Source organism: Lissotriton helveticus, chromosome 2_1 (genome assembly GCF_964261635.1).
Source record: "Lissotriton helveticus chromosome 2_1, aLisHel1.1, whole genome shotgun sequence".
NCBI lineage: Eukaryota > Metazoa > Chordata > Amphibia > Caudata > Salamandridae > Lissotriton > Lissotriton helveticus.
Window position 1 is genome coordinate 1,065,691,453 of NC_136059.1, and position 25,432 is coordinate 1,065,716,884.

Sequence of the window (25,432 nt, forward strand, 5' to 3'; positions counted from 1 at the left end):
CAAAATGGCGGACATAAATTTAATTTTATCGGTTTTTATTTGAAGGTTTGATTATTGTTGTATGCTTTAATTTAATTTCATATAAGATCACATCATGTATTATTGTGATACGTTCACAGAAGCAAGCAATTACCATCATCATAAATTCCCACTCGATTGTGATAAATTACGAGTGAATCCCCTTGTCATTTAAAAGAGTGTCCTTTAGAAATGCCCTCGCAGGCTCTTCAGAATTTTCTTTTAATTAGAAGATGGACAATGCTTTTTCGAACCATTTTTTTAAATATAATTCCTCGATGCGAGACTACTGTCACGTGATCGCATAGTAAGCCAATGTGAGCACATAAGAGAAGGGAGGTAACGCTCTAGGTAGCTAGCGGCATTCTGATTGGCGAGAGATCGAGGCGCGAACACTTTTACATTTTCTGTAAGTAGAAACGCGGAAACGTTCTTCGTTTCTTTAAACTTTGAAACTTTTGTGTTTAGTGGTGTAAATTTGTTAGTTTTAACTCGATGCTTGGAACTGGGTTAATAAGGACACCTCAGTTTGGTAATACACACAATCGAGTTTAGATACTCGTACATGGTTATACGTGGATTAACATCGAAGACACATATAACCCGAGTGATTTGAATCAATCGATTGAAACCAGATTTTGAATGGTTTATTTTCATTTTTTATGAGTTCACCTTAGCTAGCGTGTTGCAATGGGGATGAAACTCGATACGGTATATAGCAGCCTTTACACCAGTTTCTCAGTGGCTATGAGTTGTATAATACAGACTGACTCTCCATAATGTATTAAGATATTACACTTAGGTTTGTAAAAATTTCAGTTTTACATACTGGAATATGTGACTGAATGGCTCAAAACATTTCCTTGTTTTTTCTTAACAGACCCCTGAGGAAGGGTCGAAACAGACCCGAAATGCATTGGGTGGATATGGAATGTATAAGCAAGAGCTTATTGTAAAGAATGATTTTGCATCAAGGATAAATTGAAAGCAAAGACTAAAATAAATTTGTGTGAATTGGAAAAATCAATCGATTAATGGTGTAAAAGTTATTTACCTAATTGGTAAAAGATGGATTAAGACCTATATAGGTCTGAGTTTAACTGTGCACACCACCACTTGGAAGTGGAAATCCCACTTTCTCCAAATTTGTTCATTGAAGACAGTGTTCCTAGACAAAACACTTGGAGGGAGTTGCACAAAACGAATTTGAATATCACTGAGGATATGTAAAAATGAGGGCCTGATGGACCTTTAAGGACTTTTCCACTTTGCACATTCACCTCAAGATGGGCCAAGACAACAGACCCTGCTGCTCTGAGTTGTCCAACTTGTGGACACAGAAAGAAAACCATAGCACATATGCTGCTTTTTTGTCAGACATACAGAAGGGCAAGGGCGAAATGGATAATTCCTATATGCAGATGTATAGGAATTACTAGACACCTTGAGGTCTGTAGAATCTTACAGACAGATACAATACCCTCAGCAGTGTTTGCAGATTCTTGTATGTGGTACAAAAGGAAAAATATATTATAACTATTAACCCTATGCAGCCGCGGGCCGTGGAGGGAGTTACGGTGGGGCAGGGAGGCGGGGAGGGGGAGGGGCAGGGTGGAGGGACCTAAAAACCGGCATATGGATGATTACAGATAAGTAAACAATTTAATTAATAAAACGAATTTCGTAGCATTTTGTGATGCAGTGCGCGTTACGAAATTCGTTTTATTATTTAAATTGTTTACTTACCTGTAATTATCCATATGCCGGTTTTTAGGTCCCTCTACCCTGCCCCTCCCCCTCCCCGCCCCACCGTAACTCCCTCCACGGCCCGCGGCTGACCCTATGTAATTTATTCCCCGTTTTTTATCATTTTTATCACATGTGTATTCCATGATGCTGGAATTTTAATGGGTAGTTGATCACTCCTTTTTAATCATATTTGCTTTTAAACAAACATGGGCCTTCCTTTTTTAAATTGAAGTGTTTCATATCTGTTTTTTAATGTTGGCTCTTTTATGGTATTTTACCGACAAAGAGTTTTCGAAACAAAACAGAAATGCTACTTATTTGACCAGTGTCTAGTAGCCATTTATGTTAATGGAAATATTTCAACCCAATGAGTCTACCAAATTGTTTTCCATGCCTGCTATGTATTTACCATGAACATTATTAAGTTCTCTAAGGTCTTAAGCCCCTATGCCTTGTGTGTCGATGTAAACATTTGGAGATTAAGTAGATTTTATCACAGGATGAATTTTTAACACTTTCTTTATTACAACCACCAGGACTTCCCTATCTCTTTGCTCTGTTATTACGGAGTGCTGCACCACTCATGAACAATGCATGAAATCATTTCATGTGTAGTCGTTCACTGTGGATCAGTTAATATATATATATATATATTACCTACTGGCGGTCGCCAGTAGGTATATATAGTTAGGATTTTTTCTCTATGGGTTTTTTGAAAATTCTATGTCTAATAACTTTGGCGTTTGTGGACGGAATTGGCTGAAATTTTCAGGAAAATTGCACATTTTGTTTCTGAGCAGCCCCTGAAAATTGGGGGGGGTTCGTCCAGGGGGGGGTCGAGAAAAAAGGGGGGTCCCAAAACGTGTTTTTAACATTGAGTTTTCCATAGGGCGGTTGGCCTCACTTTTAGCCCGAACGGCTGAATGGATTTGCACGAAACTTGGCAAAATTGTAGGGACTGGTAGCCCGATGTGCCTTTTGTAGGTCTCAATATATGTGCTACAGTGGATTTTGAGAAATTAACGTTTAAAAAAAGATATATATCTGTAACAGCGGACCGGGCAGCGCTCCAGGACGCGTACTTTTCGTGCAACGGAGCTTTGTGAAGCGAAGCTGATTGGTTCTCCGGCGTCTGTCAACATTCCAAACAGTCCGTAGCGGCCGCCATCTTGTCTCTCGGTAGGATCGAGAGACAAGAGGAGGCCAAAGCGAAGGGGCAAATGACCATAAGGGGGAATAGTAGATCCTCGCTGACCCCCTAGGTTTGATGTGGAGGTTTTAAAAGGGCCCCGCGGGGCAAAAAAAAATAATAATAATAATAATCGAACGGCTGAATGGATTTGCACGAAACTTGGCAAAATTGTAGGGACTGGTAGCCCGATGTGCCTTTGCTAGGTCTCAATATATGTGCTTCAGTGGATTTTGAGAAATTAACGTTCAAAAAAAGATATATATCTGTAACAGCGCACCGCTTCGCGTACTTTTCGCGTTACGGAGCTTTGCGAAGCGAAGCTGATTGGCTCTCCGGTGTCTGTAAACATTCCAAACAGTACGTAGCGGCCGCCATCTTGTCTCTCGGTAGGATCGAGAGACAAGAGGAGGCCAAAGCGAAGGGGCAAATGACCATAAGGGGGCATAGTAGATCCTCGCTGACCCCCTAGGTTTGTTGTGGAGGTTTTAAGAAGGCCCCGCGGGGCAAAAAAAAATAATAATAATAATAATCGAACGGCTGAATGGATTTGCACGAAACTTGGTAAAATATTAGGGACTGGTAGCCCGATGTGCCTTTGCTAGGTCTCAATATATGTGCTTCAGTGCATTTTGAGAAATTAACGTTCAAAAACAAGATATATATCTGTAACAGCGCTCCGCTTCGCGGAGATAAAATTATATCTGTATTACCTAGCTGTTGCTAACACCAGTTAGCGACGGCTAGTAGGAGATAGCGACCATCTTGGGCCCCACTTTGCATGTGAGTGATATTTATCACTAATGACATGCAAAGTGGGCATGCCAAGATGTTAGCGACTGGAAACAGTCGCTAACATCGCTATCTCCTATTATCAACTTTTGGAAATATTCGAGATAAGCGCGAATATCTCCAAAAAGTAACAGCTGCCCTGAGCAGTTCTTAGCCATGTTATCCAATGGGAGGTGGATAACATGGCTAAGAGCATTAGCTCGGTAATGCATGAATATCGCTGAGTTTTCAGCGATATTAATGCATTGCGGTCGTTTTTTATCGTATTTGCGATAAACCTTGATAATAGCAAGGTTTATCTGCGATAATTTCTGACGGTAAAAAAATCTTTGCAATGCATCGTTAGGGATAAATATCGCTTAACTTTGGTAATATGCCCCAACGTCTGTTAACGTTCGATTCGAAGGAAATCAGGAAGTGTTGAAAAACATTGTCTGCGCCATCTTGTCTTTTTTCAAATGCCACACTTTTGTCGTGCACGGCAGCCATTTTAGATGCCTTGACCAGACCCACTCTGTGCACGCTGTCGATCCTTAGCATGGCTCCCCACCCTCGCAACCATCTCACCCAGGCAGTGGTCACCCCCGCTCTCTGTCTTATGCATGGGTAATAAACCTCCCCCCATCTGCGCTGCTCTTCCCTGAGAATCACACCCTGTGCCCGCCCGACACCTCCCTTTCGCCCTATTCACTACCGCACCCTCTGACACTCCTTTTCCTCTGTGTCCGATTGTCCAGGCCGGTCCTAGGCTATCAGCTAGCCCTGCAGATGTAGTTTATGGCCACAGCTGTAAAGAATCACCCCTCTTCAAAGGAGTTATAGTAGATCAAGGCCCACACTCGATGAGATCCGTCACAGCAGAAGCGTTGCTATTATCTGAAAAACATCCTGTATTGTGATTGGGGAGGGGACCGAGCGTGAAGCGGAAGATTCCAGGGATGACTCTTTGTACATCAAAGTTTTTACAATTATGTGTCACATTAAAAATATATAGCACTCCGACAAAGTAGTAAGATTATAAAACTTTAATAATTTATAAATATATACAAGAAAACAAAAATAGTAATAACATATAAACATTTTTAGGGAAAAACAACGAAGTAGCGGTCGGCTGTGCGAATAGTCCCAACGCAGCACAACGTCCAGATTTCCGGCGTGGGGCGTCGCGGGGGGTGGGTCATCAGTAGCAAACTGTTGTGCGAAAAGTTCCAAGGCAGCAGAACGCGCCGAAATCTAGATGACACGAAAGTGATGTCTAGTAAGTTGCCACCCAGCAAATAACGGCGTGGGGCGTCGCTGGGGGTGGGTCATCAGTAGCAAACTGTTGTGCGAATAGTTCCAAGGCAGCAGAACGATGGCACCAAGGTGATGTCCAGTAAGTTGCCGCACTGGTTTTGGTATCCTACAATGCTGCTCCGAATAACGGCGTGGGGCGCCCCGGGGGAGGCGGCGTGAACGGGCCTCTCCAGGTGGAGTGTCATCTGTTGTAGTGGGGCGCCCCTTTACCGTTTCAGTTGCCATTCCGTCCGTTTTTGGTCCACTGTGTCAAAAGCCGCAATTCAGCTGAGTTGCGCCCACTCTTGCGGTGCAGCGATAGGCGGCTGTCACAGGACTCTCAAAATGGCGGCAGGCTCTTTCCTTTTTGGGCCTGGTCCACTGAAATGGCCCTGGGACACCTTGGAAATCGGACGCTTGTCTGCTAGGTCTTGGACCCCATTCTCGAAAGCGTCCCCTCCGCCTTGAGAATTCATCAAAAGTTTTGGGGGCCCCGACTCCTGCAGGCTTCTGGTGGGGAGCGGCTGCCATGATTGCTCGCGGAATGACCACGACGGAGCTACGAGATGGTGGTGCTCTCATGCTGACGCCAGTTTAGTCTGAAACATCCAGAAACAAGGTGGGGCTTTCATCGTTTGGGAAAAAAAAAAAGTTTTCATCCAATGAAAAGTGTTGTTTTTAGGTCATATGATCAAGCCTTCCATCATTAGGAAACCAAAAGTAAAATGAACCAATGAAAAGTTTTATAAACAAGTCACATGACCTGTTATGCGGCATAGGGTATAAAATGCGGAGAAAATACGTTGGCACGTGAGGCGGCGTCAGTAGCGGACCGATGTGCGAATAGGCCGAAGGCAATACAACGCGCCAAGATCCGGATGGCACCGAGGTGGTGTCCAGCAAGTTGCAGCACTGGTGTGGCCATCCTACAATGCTGAAAGTCGGCGTGGGGCGCCCCGTTGGCCTGTGAGTTTGCATCAGTAGCGGACCGATGTGCGAATAGGCCGAAGGCAGCACAACGCGCCAAGATCCGGATGGCACCGAGGTGGTGTCTAGTAAGTTGCCGCACTGGTGTGGCCATCCAACAATGCTGAAAGTCGGCGTGGGGCGCCCCGTTGGCCTGTGAGATGGCGTCAGTAGCGGACCGATGTGCGAATAGGCCGAAGGCAGCACAACGCGCCAAGATCCGGATGGCACCGAGGTGGTGTCTAGTAAGTTGCCGCACTGGTGTGGCCATCCAACAATGCTGAAAGTCGGCGTGGGGCGCCCCGTTGGCCTGTGAGATGGCGTCAGTAGCGGACCGATGTGCGAATAGGCCGAAGGCAGCACAACGCGCCAAGATCAGGATGGCACCGAGGTGGTGTCTAGTAAGGTGCACTGGTGTGGCCATCCTACAATGCTGAAAGTCGGCGTGGGGCGCCCCGTTGGCCTGTGAGTTTGCGTCAGTAGCGGACCGATGTGCGAATAGGCCGAAGGCAGCACAACGCGCCAAGATCCGGATGGCACCGAGGTGGTGTCTAGTAAGTTGTCGCACTTCTGTGGCCATCCTACAATGTTGAAAGTCGGCGTGGGGCGCCCCGTTGGCCTGTGAGATGGCGTCAGTAGCGGACCGATGTGCGAATGGGGCCAAAGGCAGCGCAACAATATTTTCTGACTGACACCACAAGGCGCTGAGATGCCAAGATCCGGATGGCACCGAGGTGATGTCTAAGTTGCGGACTGATGTGCGAATGGGGCCAAAGGCAGCGTAACAATATTTTTTGTATGGAAGATACCACTAGGCGTTGAGATGCCAAGATTCGGATGGCACCGAGGTGATGTCTAGCAAGTTGCTGTACTGGTGTGGTCATCCTACAATGCTGAAACTCGGCGTGGGTCGCCCCATTAGCCTGTGAGATGGCGTCAGTAGCGGACCGATGTGCGAATAGGCCGAAGGCAGCACAACGCGCCAAGATCCGGATGTCACCGTGGTGGTTTCATAGTTGAGAGGCACTTCATCTGCAGTGGGGCGCCGAGATCCGGATGGCACCGAGGTGATGTCTAGCAAGTTGCTGTACTGGTGTGGTCATTCTACAATGCTGAAAGTCGGCGTGGGGCGCCCCATTAGCCTGTGAGATGGCGTCAGTAGCGGACTGATGTGCGAATGGGGCCAAAGGCAGCGCAACAATATTTTCTGAAGAGAAGACACCAAAAGGTGCTGACATTCCAAGATCCGGATGGCACCGAGGTGGTGTCTAGCAAGCTATGCAGTTGAGTTGTGTGCGCACTTGCGGCGAATAGGTCGAAGGCAGCATAACAATGTTTTTTGAATAGAAGACACCACAAGGCGTTGAGATTCGGTTACCACCGAGGTGATGTCTAGCAAGTTGCCGCACTGGTGTGGCCATCCTACAATACTGCTCCGAATAACGGCGTGGGGTGCCCGAAGGGGGGGGGAGCCGGCGTGAATGGGCCTTCCTAGGTGGAGGCTCGTCTGCTGTAGTGGGGCGCCCCTTTACCGTTTCAGTTGCCATTCAGCTGAGTTTCGGCTGCTCTTGATGCTACAGCGACAGGCGGCTGCAAGAGGACTCTCAAAATGGCGGCCTGTTCTTTGGATTTGGGCCTGGTCCACTAAAATGGCCCTGGGACACCTTAGAACTCGGACGCTCGATTTTTTTTTCCTTTCCTGTACATGCAAAAAAAGGTAAATGCCCGGTACGTTACACGCTTCATCTGCCACGATGAACTCTCCAGAGGAACCGAAAAAAAATATAGTTGTGGTAACTATACCATGCATCGTCATATGGAGAGGTGGCACCAATTAATTATAGTGCTGCATAAAAGAGAGATTTGGAGGAGAACCCCTGACCTGCTAGTACATTCATCAAAGAAGTGGCACTGAGAGCTTCAGAGGCAAGGGAAACGGTCCCAAATATTTAGAAGAACTTTGGAAAGATTAAAATGACATGTTTAGATTGTGGCAAATTAATTTCATGTGGACAGATGAGTGTTACTCTAATAAATACAGCATATGAACATCATCATAGTCGATGGTTGGTAGAGACATTTTGACTATATCCTGGACCTGCCCGTCCTCGCCCAAAATGGCGCCGGAATAAATGGGACTCGTAACTCCTTGTTGTGTACTGGTTGCTGAACCTTGAAATCACGAGATACGTATGCAGTTTTGAAGCACATGGCGGGCGGGGACGAGAATTGATTGAATATTTCGACATCCCTATTGATATTAAGTTCTGATGTGTTATTGATTACTGTACTGTTGAAAGTTCGAATTAACGTCACCCATGGTACTTGCCCGCAAATGTATATCTAGATAATTTTATTGTAACTGGCCCTGTCGTATTTTAATTATAAAATGTACGTCCACCGATTCCGTAACTGTTAGACACCTTAGTTCTTGCAACCTAATGGCCCGCCCGTTACGTTCCTCTACAGTGTAAATGTCTATTCATCATATACGATTACAGTTTGCTCTGTGGCAGGCCCTCGTGGTTATAGGCTCGTATTTGTATAATGAAATTTTCACAATAAAGGTTTTTAAAAGAAAACATGGTAGTAGTATATACATTGGTAAAGTTTTTAATAATAGTGACTGTTTTAGAATCATTAAAAGGCAAGTGAAATAAAGCAGACCAATTACATGAAGGGTAAAAGGTATAATACGAAGGAACGCAGTAAAGATAAATGGTCAAGGGCTGTTGTGTTTTCTATTCCTGCAACATAAAGTGATCGATAAGAATCTCATATTCAGGCGTATCGGCGACTAAGACAGCAGGTCGACCCTCTTTTGCTCAACGGCTCCGTCATGGGACGAAGAAACGCTCTTTTTCTCGAAAAAAGAGTATATTTTACTTGCAGGACAGTTGTAAAATTTCCGGGAAAGTACATTAGCCTGGAACATTATAACATATATTTAAGAAAAAATAATGTTCGGAAGTAATGAAAAGCGTAATTTTTAGGTCATATGACCAAGCCTTTCATCATTACAATAAGAAAAGTAAAATGAACCAATGAAAAGTTTTATTAACAAGTCACATGACTTGTTATGCTTACGTTACGCGCTGCGCGCCCCGGATGACTTCCGGATGCGCTAACGCGGCGCGTCATATGACGCATTACGCGACAACGCAGGTACAGAATATAGTCAAAATGTCTCCACCAACCAGCGGTCGGAACACAACCCCTTTCAGCAGGCTAAATAGTTCTGTTAAATGACAACAGAAGGGACAGGCAACAAGAACCATCAGTCAAAGAGGGGAGGGCTAGTTCTTCTCTACCGGGTTACATTGGGGCGCTACCGGAACTGATCGAATTGGTAGTCTACAGTGTTTCTGGATGTTTCAGACTGAAGCTGGGGTTAGCATGAGAGCAGCACCATTTCGTAGCTCCGTCGTGGTCATTCCGCAACCAATCATGGCAGCCGTTCTTTATCGTTATTTTGGGCGGGTGGGTGGCGGAGCCGAGCTGTTTTGCAGCCATCATTGTGTGGAGTTCAGTTCATCTCACTAGTTTTGTATTTGTCATGAGGGGTTGTTCCTAATGTTTCTATTTTAGCGAGGTCAAAAAGAGATCCCATTAGTGGCCTACTGATTTTGCTCGATTCCTTTTCTTTTTTTTTTACACGATTTTTCGTTATCTGCAAAGACTAAACAGAGTATTGCGACTCTGTGTTTGTTTGTAAATAGAGAATGAACCAAAGAGAACTAATTCTAAAACAGTAAATACTTGGATAACAATCAATCAAATGGAGAGAGAAGCAGGCACGACGGATTACAACGGGGGCAAAGGTCTGCGTTAACTACCTTTCACCATCTGCAAAGAGAGAGTACTCCTAATAGAAATGAGGGGGGGGGGCACCATTCAAAGCAGATCAGTGTGCATAAACACGAAAATGTTTTCACTTACCACGTACTTGACATTCGACAGCTTATGATATTTGCTATTAAAAAACCATTGAAATTCACTGAAAAAACCATAGGTTATAGACCATATATAGTTAGGAATTAGCATTTACAAAACCTTGAAAATTCACTGAAAAAACCATAGGTTATAGACCATATATAGTTAGGAATTAGCATTTAAAAAACCTTATTTTACTCACACAAAACCATTGAAATTCCATATATAGTTAGTTGCACTAACTATATATCGCGCACCCGCAATCCACTGCTGATCATGTCACATATTACATCATTCATGACATGGTCAGTGACATCACTGATGACATCACTGATGACATCTCAAATGACATCACTGATGACATCACTGATGACATCTCATTTGACATCATTCTTGTGCTAATACGATAAACCTCTTCAGACTCTAATATAACCTTAGATACACTCAGTGTATACAGACACTCACACACTGCCACTCATCCATGGAGTTACTCACACACCCAGTCAGTCATGCAAAGAAACAATCTCACCTCCATTTCTTCAACTATACAGTTAAACACACCTTACTTATTGAAACATATACTAACACATATTTACTCTCTTATACAATCCCTGATACAAGTTCACAATGATCGATACAACCACTCACTCATTCAGTGGCTCTCATGCACAGTTATTTATATATGCCAACTCTCACATGTACTGTGTTTTACATATGTACTTACTATGACATGTAGCATTGAGATATCCATTCACTCATCAATACACTCATGCACACAGTCAACTGCCCATGTAGCTGTTTCCACATGCACTCTTGAACTCATACACCTAGTGAATAAACTGCTCACACATCTATGCATAGAGTCACACACCTTCCAGCCACCCCCACACAAACTCAATCTCCCATAGAAATACTTGGGCAACCAATTAATAACACATATAGCCTCTCGTATAGCTAATGATCAACACATGCAGCAGTTTACAGAACAACAGACATAATGATGCACAAATTAAGACAGTTTAGTCACTAACCCATGCATTCAGTGAGACACATTTAATCACTCACTCATACAGTCAGTCACGCACCTACTAAATCCTTCATCCAGACACTTATACATCCACTCATTCTTCAATATGTAAGACATATTTTAACTTTACAGAAACATACAGTCACTGGATGTTGTCATCAGTGATGTCATCAGTGATGTCATTTGAGATGTCATCAGTGATGTCATCAGTGATGTCATTTGAGATGTCATCAGTGATGTCATCAGTGATGTCACTGACCATGTCATGAATGATGTAATATGTGACATGATCAGCAGTGGATTGCGGGTGCGCGATATATATTTAGTGCAACTAACTATATATGGAATTTCAATGGTTTTGTGTGAGTAAAATAAGGTTTTGTAAATGCTAATTCCTAACTATATATGGTCTATAACCTATGGTTTTTTCAGTGAATTTTCAAGGTTTTGTAAATGCTAATTCCTAACTATATATGGTCTATAACCTATGGTTTTTTCAGTGAATATATATATATATATATATATATATATATATATATATATATATATATATATATATATATATATATATATATATATATCAGCAAATCATAACCAGTAGGTTCACCTGTGCCGTAGGTTCACCACCAATGGCACAATAACCAGTACTTTTTGGTCAACATTTCTTTTTGCTGGGTTTTACATCTGTGGACGTTTTAGCATGCTTTGATTATTTGAGACCATTACTTGCAAACCAGTGTAAATGGTGTGCGTACAGGCTGCCTAAATCTTCGCTGTCAATGCAGAAAATATACTTACCAGTCCTCGTCCTCAGGGATCTTCTTTAATGGTGGATTCAGGCAGTACATATGGTAGGCCACGTTGCACTCGTCACACAAAATCTGCATGTTTGCATCCTGTTTGCCTCCACACACACAGCAGGAGCAAAAACGGCATTCGGTAGCTAGGTCTCCTTTGCAGTGCTTACATTCAGGACCACTCTTCCCTGTCAGTGAAAGAAGAAAAAAATCCTGTTTTTTTGCATATCAAAATGAGCACGCGCACGAGTAGAAAAACAATTTTAAGAAAGACATAGTTAGTTATAATGAATAATTGTTCCAAAAGCCAATGTGAATAGGCTAAAGGTAATCAAAATAAAATATATATCTAAAACTGACAACAGAGCTCAAATAAGTTATTTATTGTCCTTTTCGATAGCCCCCTCTACTAGGATAGGTGCTCGCCTGAGATGTGAACAACTACAGAGGCATGTCTTAAATTAAAAGTAACAAGAGTCCTAAAATTAGCGATCAGTCCTGAGATTAGTAGATAACCACAACAAGGGAGAAACAGGGTTGCGTCTTTTCTGGTTTGGGGAATGGGGCGCCGGAGGCTGGAGAGAATAGCTTGGGGTAGGAGAACAATATGAGGACAGCTAGATAAGAGAAAGTGTGGAAAAGAAAGAAAATAGCATTATAGTCTAGAGGGGAAGAGATCTTACAGCACTCCTTTCAGACCTTGTAAGCTCCGAAGGAAACTTCCTTTATTAGCTGTGACTTCGGTTCACGTTAGAATGAAAGGTGCGCATTTTTTATGCTCTTCCACATTCTTTCTGACAGATTATTTTTGTTCAACGCACAAAACAAGCGAGCTGGGTTAAATGTCTTATTTAAACCTAAAATGGGAAGTAAACCTGGAGGGAAGCAGAGAATGTGGGGTTAAAGGAGAAACATTTACTCTGCAGTGGGGGATCTTGATGTGGCCTTAGAGACAAGTATTGGACTTTATTTTTCCAACCGATCCCACAATCAAGGTGGAGGTTCCCTTGCCATTAACGTGGTCAGACCATTGGCTGGTTCCTTTCAGCCTGTTAAGAAGTGGTGGTAAACATAGCTCGAGACCAGGGTCTGTGAAGAAGAGAAACTGGAAGAGGGTTTCCCCAGAGTCCTTAGGTCCCGTCCTGCATAATACCCCACTTCTGTTGACAGGTGATCCCAACATGGATGCAACCTCCTTTAATGAGTGGGTTACAACTTCCCTTGATCTCATTGCTCCCATGAAAATGGTAAAACTTGCTTGGAAAAAGCCTTTCGCTCCCTGGTTTTCTTCAGAGCTCCGCTTAGAGAAAAGCGCCAGTAAAAAGTTGGAGCGCATCTGGCGAAAAACGTATAATCTGGATGCGAAGAGTGTGTACAAAACTGCACAAAAAAAATTCATGCCCTCAAAAGTCTGACTATTAGGAATTTCCTAGTTACACAAATTCAAAAGAGTCAGACAATTCATCCAAGGAAGTATTTAAGATTGTGCAAGATTTTATGAAACCTCAAGCTACCATGAGCACGATTACGCCATCAGCGGACCTATGCAGAGACCTGTCTAATTTTTTCAGGAGATGGTCCAATCTAAATATTCTTCCTTATCAGTGTCAGAGGATAGTTCAACCACCCACCTCTTTGGCTCCTGTTTCTCCCGGTCATTGGTCTGAATTTCGGCCTTTTTGCCGACTTTGGCCCTGCTAGACCTAGTGAGAACCAAATCAGGCTCACCTCTTAATCCTTGTCCAGCTAGATTTGTTAATCTGCTGGCTCCTTTTTTCAATCTATTTAACAGAAAAGGAGGAGTACCACCTGAAAAAGTGCTCATAAAGCGATTTCGGCGGGATGATTTTGTACAGAAAGAAGAAAGTCCTTCTTTGGTTTTAATAACCCCTCACTCACCGACCTGGTCGGTGACATGCTTCATCATCGGGGCCACCTTGATGGCCGAATGCCATCAAGGTGTGCTACAACACCTGAAATACAGTGGAGCTGGTATGTGAGTGATGAGTGCCCCAAAAAAAAAGTAAGTGTGTTAAAAATTGTCCTGGTATGGCTTATTGGTGAAAAATATTTTATTCTTAAGACTACTGGACAATATTAAAATATGTGTAGATACAATAGCAGGTTTAATTATGACCAGGTGTATCTGAAATGTATGTGAAAGGTCTACATGTTTCAAACCGTAATGGGAATTACCGGTTTTCTTCAGGACCAAAACAAAGAAATGGGTGGTCAGGGTACACTAACACCCTGCCATACCGTTATTCCTTTGTGCCCAGGTAGCAAAATTCGGTATACTGGGCAAAAAAACAACAAAGGTATAACCCAGTGGTGGTTATCCTAGAAATACAAGACTCCTAAGTAGGGGTCATTAGGCAGCACGGGATTAGAGGGAAGGGAGGCCTTTGTTCGAAAACATACTAGTTTTCGCAGGTCTGGTAAAACATTGTACCTAGTGAGCCCCTCCGTGCGCCCAAAATCATCCCGCCGAAATCGCTTTATGAGCACTTTTTCAGGTGGTACTCCTCCTTTTCTGTTAAATAGATACCTAACCTAGGGGATCAGGAGTATTTTTCCGTCCACTTCGGTGGATAAAATCCCTTTACTCTCTCCTTTTGTTTATAATATATCTTGGCAGCGCACAGCTGCGAGAGATTTTTTGTCCTTCTTTGAACCAGTGACATTCCTAACTCCACATCAAACACACAGTAGCCACCAAAATCATCCCGCCGAAATCGCTTTATGAGCACTTTTTCAGGTGGTACTCCTCCTTTTCTGTTAAATAGATACCTAACCTAGGGGATCAGGAGTATTTTTCCGTCCACTTCGGTGGATAAAATCCCTTTACTCTCTCCTTTTGTTTATAATATATCCTTTTTTCAATCCTCACCTAAATGTTATCTGGAATGCATCTCTGATGTCGGGAAGCTACCCCTCTGTATGGAAAAAGGCATTTGTTCTGCTGATTCTTAAAAAGAAAGACGCAGATCCTGGCATACTTAAGAACTTTAGGCCAATTTCGCACCTGCCCGCTCCTGCAAACATTCTGGAGAAAGAAGTCCAGAGACAGCTCTCCAATTATTAGGATTCCAATACCCTTCTTCATGACTCCCAGTCGGGCTTTAGGACGGGCTATAGTACTGAGATGGCTCTACCAGAGGTGGCGGAAACCATCCGAGAATCACTAGACCAAGGAAGCTGTGCCATGCTTGTGCTGTTGGACTTGTCCGCAGCCTTTGATAGGTCTCTCACTCGATTCTTTTAGACCGACTGGCACAGCTGGGTATCTCGGGGACCATCTTAAATTGGTTCCACTCAATTCAATTCAATTTCAAAGCTTTTATTCGATTTGTGGGTACAAATCATACAAGCAAAAACTTATAAAACAATTCGTTACTTTAAAATTGTTATAAAAAGGCAAAGTTATACAAGAGAACTCCGGAATATTTCATATGAGGAGAGAACGGATTGGTGTCATTACAACGCGTTGTATTACAACGCATTCCGTTACAACGCAGATTTTACAACGCGGGATCCATTACAACGCATGTCATTACAATGCATGGCATTACATCGCAGATGCTATTACAACGCATGGCATTACATCGTAAGTATAGGTAAGTTGACTTTTTTTTTAAAATGTTATTTAGTTTATTGTAATTAATTTTTTTTAAATAATTTAATTAAAAGACATTTAAAAATTGTCATTAATTTAATTTTATAAAATAATATCTATTTAATAAATGTAAATATAATAAAAATTGTAATTAATTTAATTTAATTAAAAAAAGTAATTAGTTTAATGTACATATTTTTTATAATGAAATTAAATTAAATTAATAATATTAAATTATTTAATTTAATTAATTTAATTAAAAAATGTAATTAATGTAAAATAATTAATTTAATTTATTAAATATATTTCTATTAATTTTAAAATGGTAAATATAATTTAATTATCCCTAAAGCCAAACCCTGCCCTAAAACCTAAAAACACCCCTGTACCCCAAAACCCAAACCCTGCCCTGAAACCTAAAAACACCCCTGTACCCCAAAAACCAAACCCTGCCCTGAAACCTAAAAACACCCCTGTACCCCAAAACCCAAACCCTACCCTGAAACCTAAAAACACCCCTGTACCCCAAAACCCAAACCCTACCCTGAAACCTAAAAACACCCCTGTACCCCAAAACCCAAACCCTACCCTGAAACATAAAAACACCCCTGTACCCCAAAACCCAAACCCTACCCTGAAACCTAAAAACACCCCTGTACCCCAAAACCCAAACCCTACCCTGAAACCTAAAAACACCCCTGTACCCCAAAAACCCAAACCCTACCCTGAAACCTAAAAACACCCCTGTACCCCAAAACCCAAACCCTACCCTGAAACCTAAAAACACCCCTGTACCCCAAAAACCAATCCCTACCCTTAAACCTAAAAACACCCTGTACCCCCAAACACCTATACATATACTCCTATACTCATATTTATTTAAAAAATTACTTAAAATAATAAATTTAATTTATAATATTTAAAAACATAAATAAATATTTTTATTTATTTTTATTTATAATTAATATTAATTAAATCATTTATATATTATTAAATAAAATTAAAATAAATTATATACTTACCAATACTTACGATGTAATGGTATGCGTTGTAATAGCATCTGCGATGTAATGCCATGCGTTGTAATGCCATGCGTTGTAATGGATCCTGCGTTGTAATAGCTGCGTTGTAACAGCATTACGACGTAAAAGTTGCGTTGTAAGTGATACACACCGGAGAGAACATATACTAACAAGCACTAACATCAATTCATGGTTAGAGATATAATAATAAACTAGAAAATGCGGGGATTATACGCGTACAGACAGGAATAAAGTAGTTATCACGTGGAGTGCTTATCCTGGCAGCTGTACATTTTAAAACAAACCCGAAGCCTAAGGCATGGGACATTGTAAATTACAAAGTAAATTTAAAAGACAGATAGGTACAGACAGGACGGTGTGAAAATATGGCAGCACTAGACACTTCCTGGCAGCTGTACATTTCGAATAAAATTAACTACAGGTGCAATATATACGTTAAATAATAATTAAACATTAAAAGGCTAGAAGGCAGGGGAGCATACATGTACAGACAGGGTTAAGAGTAATTATCGCAGAAAGTACTCTTCCTGGCAGCTGTACAGTTTGGATCAAACCCAGAGTAGAAAGGCATTTTACATAATTATTTGCCCCATACTATAAATGAGACAAATAAGTACAGACAGGGGTATATAAAATTATGGCAATACAATACATTTCCTGGCAGCTGTACATTTCAAGATAAAAGTGGCAACAAAAAAACAAAAATGTCCAAGTTCTCTAGGGCTGATAGTAACACAAGGGCATTCTTAAAAGACCGTATATTATATTTGGTACCTTATTCTTAAAAAGTGATAAAATTTGCAAAAAAGTAAAAAATGGCAGCAACTCTGGCGTGAAATGTTGTCACATGGGCAGGGAGTTTCTGATTTGAGTTTCTGTACTGGAAACGCAACAAGATGATGTACGATACCCAACCTAACGCGAGTTAGGACAAATTGATGAGATGGACGGCTGACTTTTAAGAGATAGGCTTGGAACCCCAATGGTAAGGAATATGCTACTTACCAGTATGCATCTGTTCTTGGCATAGAGGGCTGCAGAGTGGTACATTTATGAATAGATCGCCATCTGGTGTTGGGCTCGGATGATTGCACTTTGTTTTTCTTCTGGAGAAGTCTTTGTCGTCATAGGTGACTCCTCCTCTCGGTGTTAGTGCGCATGGGCATCGGCTCCATCCTTAGATTGTTTTGCCATAGTAGGGTTAGATGGAGTAGTGTAGTATAGTACATAAAGATATGCCCATGTAAATGTATCTAAATAAGATAATGTTGGGACAGACACAGGTTTCCGGGGAGGCAGGGAGGGCATGTACCACTCTGCAGCCCTCTATGCCAAGAACAGATGCATACTGGTAAGTAGCATATTCCGTTCGAGGCATATGGGCTGCAGATGGTACATTTATGAATAGATTGTACAGCAGTTACCTCCCTAGCGGTGGTCACCAGTGTCTGTCGCAACTGTCTGAAATAGAGTTTTTAATACAGCTTGGCCCACTCTGGCTTGTTGTGCAGCCTGTACATCAACACAGTAGTGCTTTGTGAATGTATGTGGTGTAGACCAAGTTGCTGCTCTACATATGTCATCTAGGGGAATGTTCCCTAAGAATGCCATAGATGCTCCTAGTTTTCTTGTGGAATGAGCTCTAGGAGGAACAGTTAATGTTCTCTTTGCTTTAATGTAACATATTTGTATACATCTTACAATCCATCTTGCGATGCCTGCTTTAGAGATAGGATTGCCCTTATGTGTTGGGGAAAATGCTACAAATAGTTGTTTAGTTTTCCTGAAGTCTTGTGTTCTTTCTATGTAGTACAAAATGGCTCTTTTAACATCTAGTGTATGTAGAGCCCTTTCTGCCACCGTCTGTGGCTTTGGAAAGAAGACTGGTAATTCCACTGGCTGATTGATGTGGAATGCTGAAATTACCTTAGGCAAGAACTTTGGGTTTGTTCTAAGAACCACTTTATTCTGGTGTAACTGTAGGAATGGTTCTTGTATTGTTAATGCCTGTAATTCGCTTACTCTTCTGAGTGAGGTAATAGCTATAAGGAATGCCACCTTCCATGTAAGGAATTGTATTTCGCACCTATGCATAGGTTCGAAGGGTGGCCCCATTAGTCTGGTGAGTACTACGTTGAGGTTCCAGACTGGGGAAGGTGGTAATCTTGGTGGAATGACTCTTTTAAGACCTTCCATGAATGCTTTTATCGCTGGTACTCTGAACAGTGATGTGCGCTGCCTGTTTTGCAGGTATGCTGCTATAGCTGCTAGATGTACTCTGATAGATGTGTACGCTAGATTACATTGCTGCAAGTGTAATAAGTAGCAAATAATCTCCCTTGTTGATACGTCTAGAGGGTTGATATTGTTATTAGTACAGTGTATAGCAAACCTCTTCCACTTAGCTGCATAGCATGCTCTGGTGGTTGGACGTCTCGCTTGTTTAATTATTTCCATGCAATTTGGGGGGAGATCTAAGTACCCAAATTCTAGGATTTCAGGAGCCAGATCGCTAAGTTCAACTGAGTTGGATCTGGGTGCATTATTTCTCCATGGTTCTGTGTAAGGTGCATGGGTAGAATTCGTAGCTTTTGATGTGGCACTTGTGAGAGTTGCAAGAGCGTGGTGAACCACGGCTGCCTTGACCACGTGGGTGCTACTAGTATCATGGTCATTGAATGTTGTTGCAGTTTCCTGACCACTAATGGGATTAGTGGGAGAGGGGGAAAAGCGTATGCAAATTTGTTGGACCAATTTATCCATAACGCATTGCCCTGCGACAGGTGATGTGGGTACCTGGACGCGAAGCTTTGGCATTTTGCGTTCTGATGAGTGGCAAATAGGTCTATCTCTGGTTGTCCCCATCTTTGGAAGAATGGCTGCAGTATTTGTTGGTGCAGTTCCCATTCGTGTATTTGTTCCGACTGTCTGCTTAAGATGTCTGCTATCTGGTTTTGAACTCCTGGTAGGTGTTCGGCTAACAGATAGATGTTTTGAGGAATGGCCCATCTCCAAATTTCCTGCGCTAGTCTGGATAATTGGAGAGAGTGCGTCCCCCCCTGTTTTTGAATATAATACATTGCTGTCATGTTGTCTGTTCTGATCAGGACTGCTTTGTGGATAACATGTATTTGAAAGGCTTTCAATGCTAGAAACACTGCCAGTAGTTCTAGGTAGTTGATGTGTAGTGTTCTTTCCTGCACACTCCACCTTCCTTGTACTGTGTACTTGTCCATATGTGCTCCCCATCCGGTGAGCGATGCGTCTGCTGTTATTGTCACCTGTGGAATTGGCTCTAGGAACGACCGCCCCTTGGTAATGTTTGTTCTGTTCCACCACTTCAGAGAGCGGTGTGTGCGGTCGTCTACCAACACCAGATCCGTAATCTGCCCTTGAGCCTGATTCCACTGTGTCGCTAAGCATTCTTGTAGCGGACGCATTTGTAGTTTTGCATATGGTATTAGCAGTATGCAGGATGACATCATGCCTAATAGCTGCATGAACACTCTTGCTGTTAAGTGAGTGTTGTGGCTGAAATCTCTGAATGATTGTAAGCATTGCTTGGACCCTGACTGGGTTGGGGTACACTTTGGCTTTTTCTGTGTCTATAGTAGCCCCCAGATATTGTTGAACCTTGTTTGGTTGTAGGTGTGACTTTGTGTAGTTCACCGTGAACCCTAGCTGGTGTAGTAGCTGAATTGTCTTTTGTGTGTGTTGCAGACACTCCTCTTGCGACCTGGCTTTTATTAGCCAGTCGTCCAAGTATGGGAAGACATGAATTTGTTGTCTTCTTAGGTGAGCTGCTACCACTGCCAGGCATTTTGTGAACACCCTTGGTGCCGTCGTGACACCAAATGGAAGGACCTTGAACTGATAATGTTGTCCTTCTACCACAAACCTGAGGTATTTCCTGTGGGCTTTGTGAATAGGGATATGAAAGTAAGCGTCTTTTAGATCCAGTGTAGAAAGAAAGTCCCCTTTCTTCAGTAAAGGAAGTACTTGTTGGAGCGTGACCATGTGGAAATGTTCCGAATTTATGTATGCGTTGAGAGGTCTTAGGTCCAGTATTGGCCTTAGAGACCCGTCCTTTTTGGGGATTAGGAAGTATAGGGAGTATACTCCTGTTCCCTGTTGGTGCTGTGGAACCTTCTCTATGGCATGCTTTTCTAGCAGTGATATTACTTCCTGTTTTAATAGTGTCAGGTGATCTTGTTTCATTGGACGCTGTTTGGGGGGGATGTTTGGTGGGGTAGCTGTGAGTTCTAGGCAATAACCATGTTGGATAATTTGTCTTACCCACTTGTCTGATGTGATGTTTTCCCAGACAGGTAGGAACTGTGCTAGGCGTCCCCCTACCGGTGTTATATGGTCTGGGGGAAGCTCTATGAAGTCACTGTTTTGGGGTTGGAGAGTTGCGGTTGTTGTTGTTTCCGCGACCTCTACCCTTGTTGTTGTTACCCCTGTATCCACCTCTAGAATTACCTCTGGGTGATGTAGGTGTAAAAGAGGTTTGCTGTTGGTTTGTGCCTGTACTTTTGGATCCTCCTCTATAGGTGGATCTACGAAAGGAACCTCTTTGTGTCGGCTGTTGCAATGCTCCCATTGATTTAGCCGTTTCTGTATCCTTTTTCATCTTTTCTAGGGCCTCATCTGTCCCTGTGCCGAAAAGTGTTTTCCCATCAAAAGGTTGGTTCAGTAACGATGTTTGTACCTCTTGTTTGAACCCTGATACTCTGAGCCATGCATGTCTCCTTAACATGATGCTTGTGTTTGTCGACCTTGCCGCAGTTTCTGCCGCGTCTAGGGCGCACTTTATTGAAGTGTTAGTAATTAACTTCCCTTCTTGTATAAGTTGATCTGCTTTCTTTTGATGTTCTTTAGGGAGATGTTTGATGAGTGTTTCTAACTCATCATAATGCGCTCTGTCATACCTTGCAAGTAGTGCTTGCGTATTAGCTATGCGCCAACTGTTTGCCGCTTGAGATGCTACTCTCTTGCCAGAGGCATCTATTAGTTTGGACTCTTTGTCAGGAGGTGGAGCTTCTCCTGTAGATAAAGAGTTTGCTCTCTTGCGAGCGTTTGTGACCACTAGTGAGTCTAGAGGAATTTGTCCCTTAATGTATATTGGGTCTTTTGGAGCTGCCCTATATTTTTTATCAATTCTTGGGTTCAATACCCTAGCCCTCACTGGGTCTTTGAATATCTCTGATGTATGACTGAGAAGGCCCTTTAGCATTGGTAGTGTTCCTGATGTTCTTTGTGCAGTAGGTAGTGTTTCTAATAAGAAGTCCTGTACTAGAGGTTCTGTATGTAGGTCTACCTTATGAAATGTTGCTGCTCTAGTAATGAGTTGTGCAAACCCAGTATTGTCATCAGGAGGTGAAGGTTTTGAGGGATATGACTCAAGGTCGATATCATTACCTGATCCCACATTATACTCCTCCCATGGGTCTGCCTCCTCTGGGATTGTGTCCTCATCATCCCCAGGGTGTCCCCCCTCCCCTGTGTCACTCTCTCCATCTGTTGTAGGTGTAGATGGACGTGTGGGAGGGATATCTGGCTTATTGTGAGGAAGAGGTGAAGATGGTGTGTGAGGTTTGGGAGAAGGGGGAGGAGTTGTATTCGTCCCCATTGTTCTCTTCTTTGGATGAGCCTTGTCGTCCAAATGTTCATGTTTCCTCTTTTTAGGTAGTTCTGTGGCTACCTTGCCAGTCTTTGGGTCAATAAACAAAGTCTTTTGTTTAGGATCCGTTCCGTGTTCCTGTGTCGGTACCGCAGTTTTCGGTTCCGAAAGGTGTTTTTTCTTTGAACTGTCCATTTGTATTTTCGGTGCCGAAGTTTTGTTCGGATCCGACTTCTTCGGTATCGAAGATGTCCCCGGTGTCGGGGGTGTTTTCGGCGCCGAAGCGTGCTTCGGTGTCGACATGGACTGCTTCGACTTCGAGCTTTCCTTGACCTGGTGCTTCGGTGTCGATGTGGTCGGTTTATCGGAACCGGAACCACTATGATGTGGGACCGAGTGTTTCGGTTTCTGTTTCGTTGCCGGGCTCGAAGGCGGGGCGTTGGAAACTTTTTTCGGTTGTCTGACCGGGCTCGAGGGCGGGGTCGACACCGTGCGGGGTCTGTTTTTCGGTAAAGGGACGTCGTCACTCACGGTTTGTTGGACGTCGATTTCCTCGACGTCGGACTCGTCCGCTTCTGACCCCGCCTCGTCGGCCTCTTCTTCTTCCTCTTCTGGGTGCTGGTCCTCGAACAGCTCCGGGATTGCTTGTGACTGCATTCTCGATACCTCGTGTCTTCGGGCTCGACGGTTTCTAATCGTCGATTTTGACGAGAACGCTGCACAGGCCTCACAGTCCCTGGATTCGTGTTCAGGGGACAAGCAGAGGTTGCACACCTCGTGTAGGTCCTTGTGTGGGAACTTAGCACCACACGTTGGACATTTTTTGAATGGAGTCCTTTCCATGGACCCCGGGCTGGACTACGTCGAGTTTCTCGTAGTCGTCGTCCTTCGAACCGCGTCGGTATGGAGTGAAGTCGCGTTCGATAACGATACCGTCGATTTGGAAAGGAATACGCGCCGGTTATAACCTTCTTTGTTGAAGTCGGTCCGGAGCGCTTCGATCCTCATCCGAACCCGATGGCGGAAAAAAACAATCTAAGGATGGAGCCGATGCCCATGCGCACTAACACCGAGAGGAGGAGTCACCTATGACGACAAAGACTTCTCCAGAAGAAAAACAAAGTGCAATCATCCGAGCCCAACACCAGATGGCGATCTATTCATAAATGTACCATCTGCAGCCCATATGCCTCGAACATTAAGTTCCTTATAAAACTTCACAGTAGCCAACTTGCCATACACCTCATCTCGCCCTTTCTTTTTATACTTTAAAAAAGTTTGTTTAATTTCTTTTTTGGGTATTTCACCCACCAATTCAGGGTCAAGGAAAACATCAATTTCAAACAGAGTTTTATACCAAAAGCGGATATATTTCAACCAGAGGATGCGTGATGAAAAGTCCAATCCTATACAATCAAGAATAATTTCTTGAGTGAATCGAGTCTCTGACTTAGCCCAAATAGAGCGCCACAATAAAAGTGGGCGGACGGCTGCTAAGTCAGAAATAAACTCGACCCCAACCTCGTCATGGATTAATTGAACAGAAGCAGAATGGGGGACACATAACACTCTTTTTAAAAACTTATTTTCATCTTTTTGTAGGGGAGTGCCATCTATGTGACCCCACACACCCGCCCCGTACAATGCCGAGGGAACACAGCGTATATTGTATATGTTAATCATATCTCGGATACTTCTCGATCCGAGCTTGGAAGCAAATCGAAATACGCTGCTGGTAGTTCGCAACATTTTCATCCTGATATTATCAAGCTCGGGTTTCCAAGACCCGTCGTTGGCATAGGTGATTCCTAAGTAACAAAATGATTTGACTTGAAGCATTTTGTCACTATCTAGATAAAAACTGGACTTCAGTTTATTAGCTGACTGACCACACAACATGACATAGGTCTTAGATTTATTTACGCAGAGTCTCCTGTTTTGTATAAACACCATAAAACTGTCAATGAGACGCTGTAAACCTATCTGAGTACGGGATAAAAGGACAGCGTCATCCGCATATAATAAGATTGTGACAGGTTTGCCTCCAATCAGCGGAGCGTCTGCCGGTATAGTGGCTAAAGTGCGATCAACACTATTAATAAAAAGGGAAAATAAAAGGGGGGCTAACACGCATCCTTGACGGATGCCCCTTGACACTTTAAAAAATGGTGTACATTCACCTAGGGTACCGTATCGGACTTTACAAGAAAGTTTCTCGTAGAGCCTTGCCAAAAAGTGAACTATTTCTTTCGGTGCCCCTGACTCCAGTAAAACCTGCCAAAGAATACCGTGATCAACTAAATCAAACGCGCTGCTCAGGTCAGCAAAACATAAAAATAAATTGCCCTTTTTTGCTACTGTGTATTTATTAATTAAAAGGTCCAAATTTACGCATTGCTCTAGTGTGCCCATGCCTTTCCTAAAGCCATATTGCACCTTAGTTAAAATGTTCATATCTTCAGCCCAAGTTTCTAGCCTTATGAGCAGAATTCTGCTCATAACCTTTACTGAGGCGTCCAATAAAGAAATGGGTCGATAATTGGAGGCCTCGGATTTACTACCTTTTTTAAATAAGGGGATGATAACCGATTGGCCCCAAGAAGGGGGAATGTTACCTTCGGCTGCGCAGTTGAAAGTCCTCACCAGAATGGGGGCCCACAGGTTAGGTTCAGCTTTTAATAAATCTATAGGGACCCCGTCAGGGCCCGGGGCCTTCCCCCCCTTACTATTGGCAAGGCCTTCAAGTCCCTCTTCCAGGGTTATCCCCAAGGGTATAGGTGTCCATATGGACAATTCAGCAGAAGGTAAAGTTAATGATATCCCTTCTGGGTTAAAGATATTGGTAAAGTGGATAATCCACTCCTCACATGCAACATGAGAAATAATTTCCGGAATGCCTTCTGTATTTAAAAATGGGCTGTTGACTATTTCCCAGTAGTTTACTATTTTTAGTCTCTACTGCTTCGTTCAACTTGTCCCATGCTTCTCTCTGTAAGACCTTTTTCCTATTAGAAATAGCCATTTTGTAGTTGGCCCTTGTTTGTTTAATTCTATTGCTATCTCGGGGTTTAGACCCTAAGGCAAGCTTCAATTCCCGTAAGGCTACTGTACAGGAGTTATCAAACCATCCCAGTTTTACAGTTTTGTTAGTTGATAATTTCTTTCTAAAAATACCCTCAAAAACAATATTGATATTGATGAATTGTGATAATAAGAGATCAGGATTAATAACATCTTTCAAACAATAACTGATCTCAGCTTTACAGCGAACTATGACCTCCCTTTGTTTGGCCGCAGAGTTGGCCCCTGTCCATTTGATCCTCGGGCCATTTGGTCTGCTTGAAACAATATCAGTAGTACAGGATTCTCCGGTCTCTAATATGGCACCCCTTCCAGGAAGGGTG

At 43.0% G+C, this 25,432-nt stretch overlaps 1 protein-coding gene across 1 annotated transcript in view; it reads right to left on the minus strand.

Moving 5' to 3' along the window:
• UHRF2 (ubiquitin like with PHD and ring finger domains 2) overlaps positions 1-25,432 on the minus strand; it is a 600,873-nt gene that overhangs the window by 264,685 nt on the left and 310,756 nt on the right. The window contains exon 6 of the mRNA XM_078675867.1: positions 11,748-11,934. Coding sequence (XP_078531993.1) covers positions 11,748-11,934 — 187 coding nt within the window. The remainder of the gene's footprint in view (positions 1-11,747; positions 11,935-25,432) is intronic.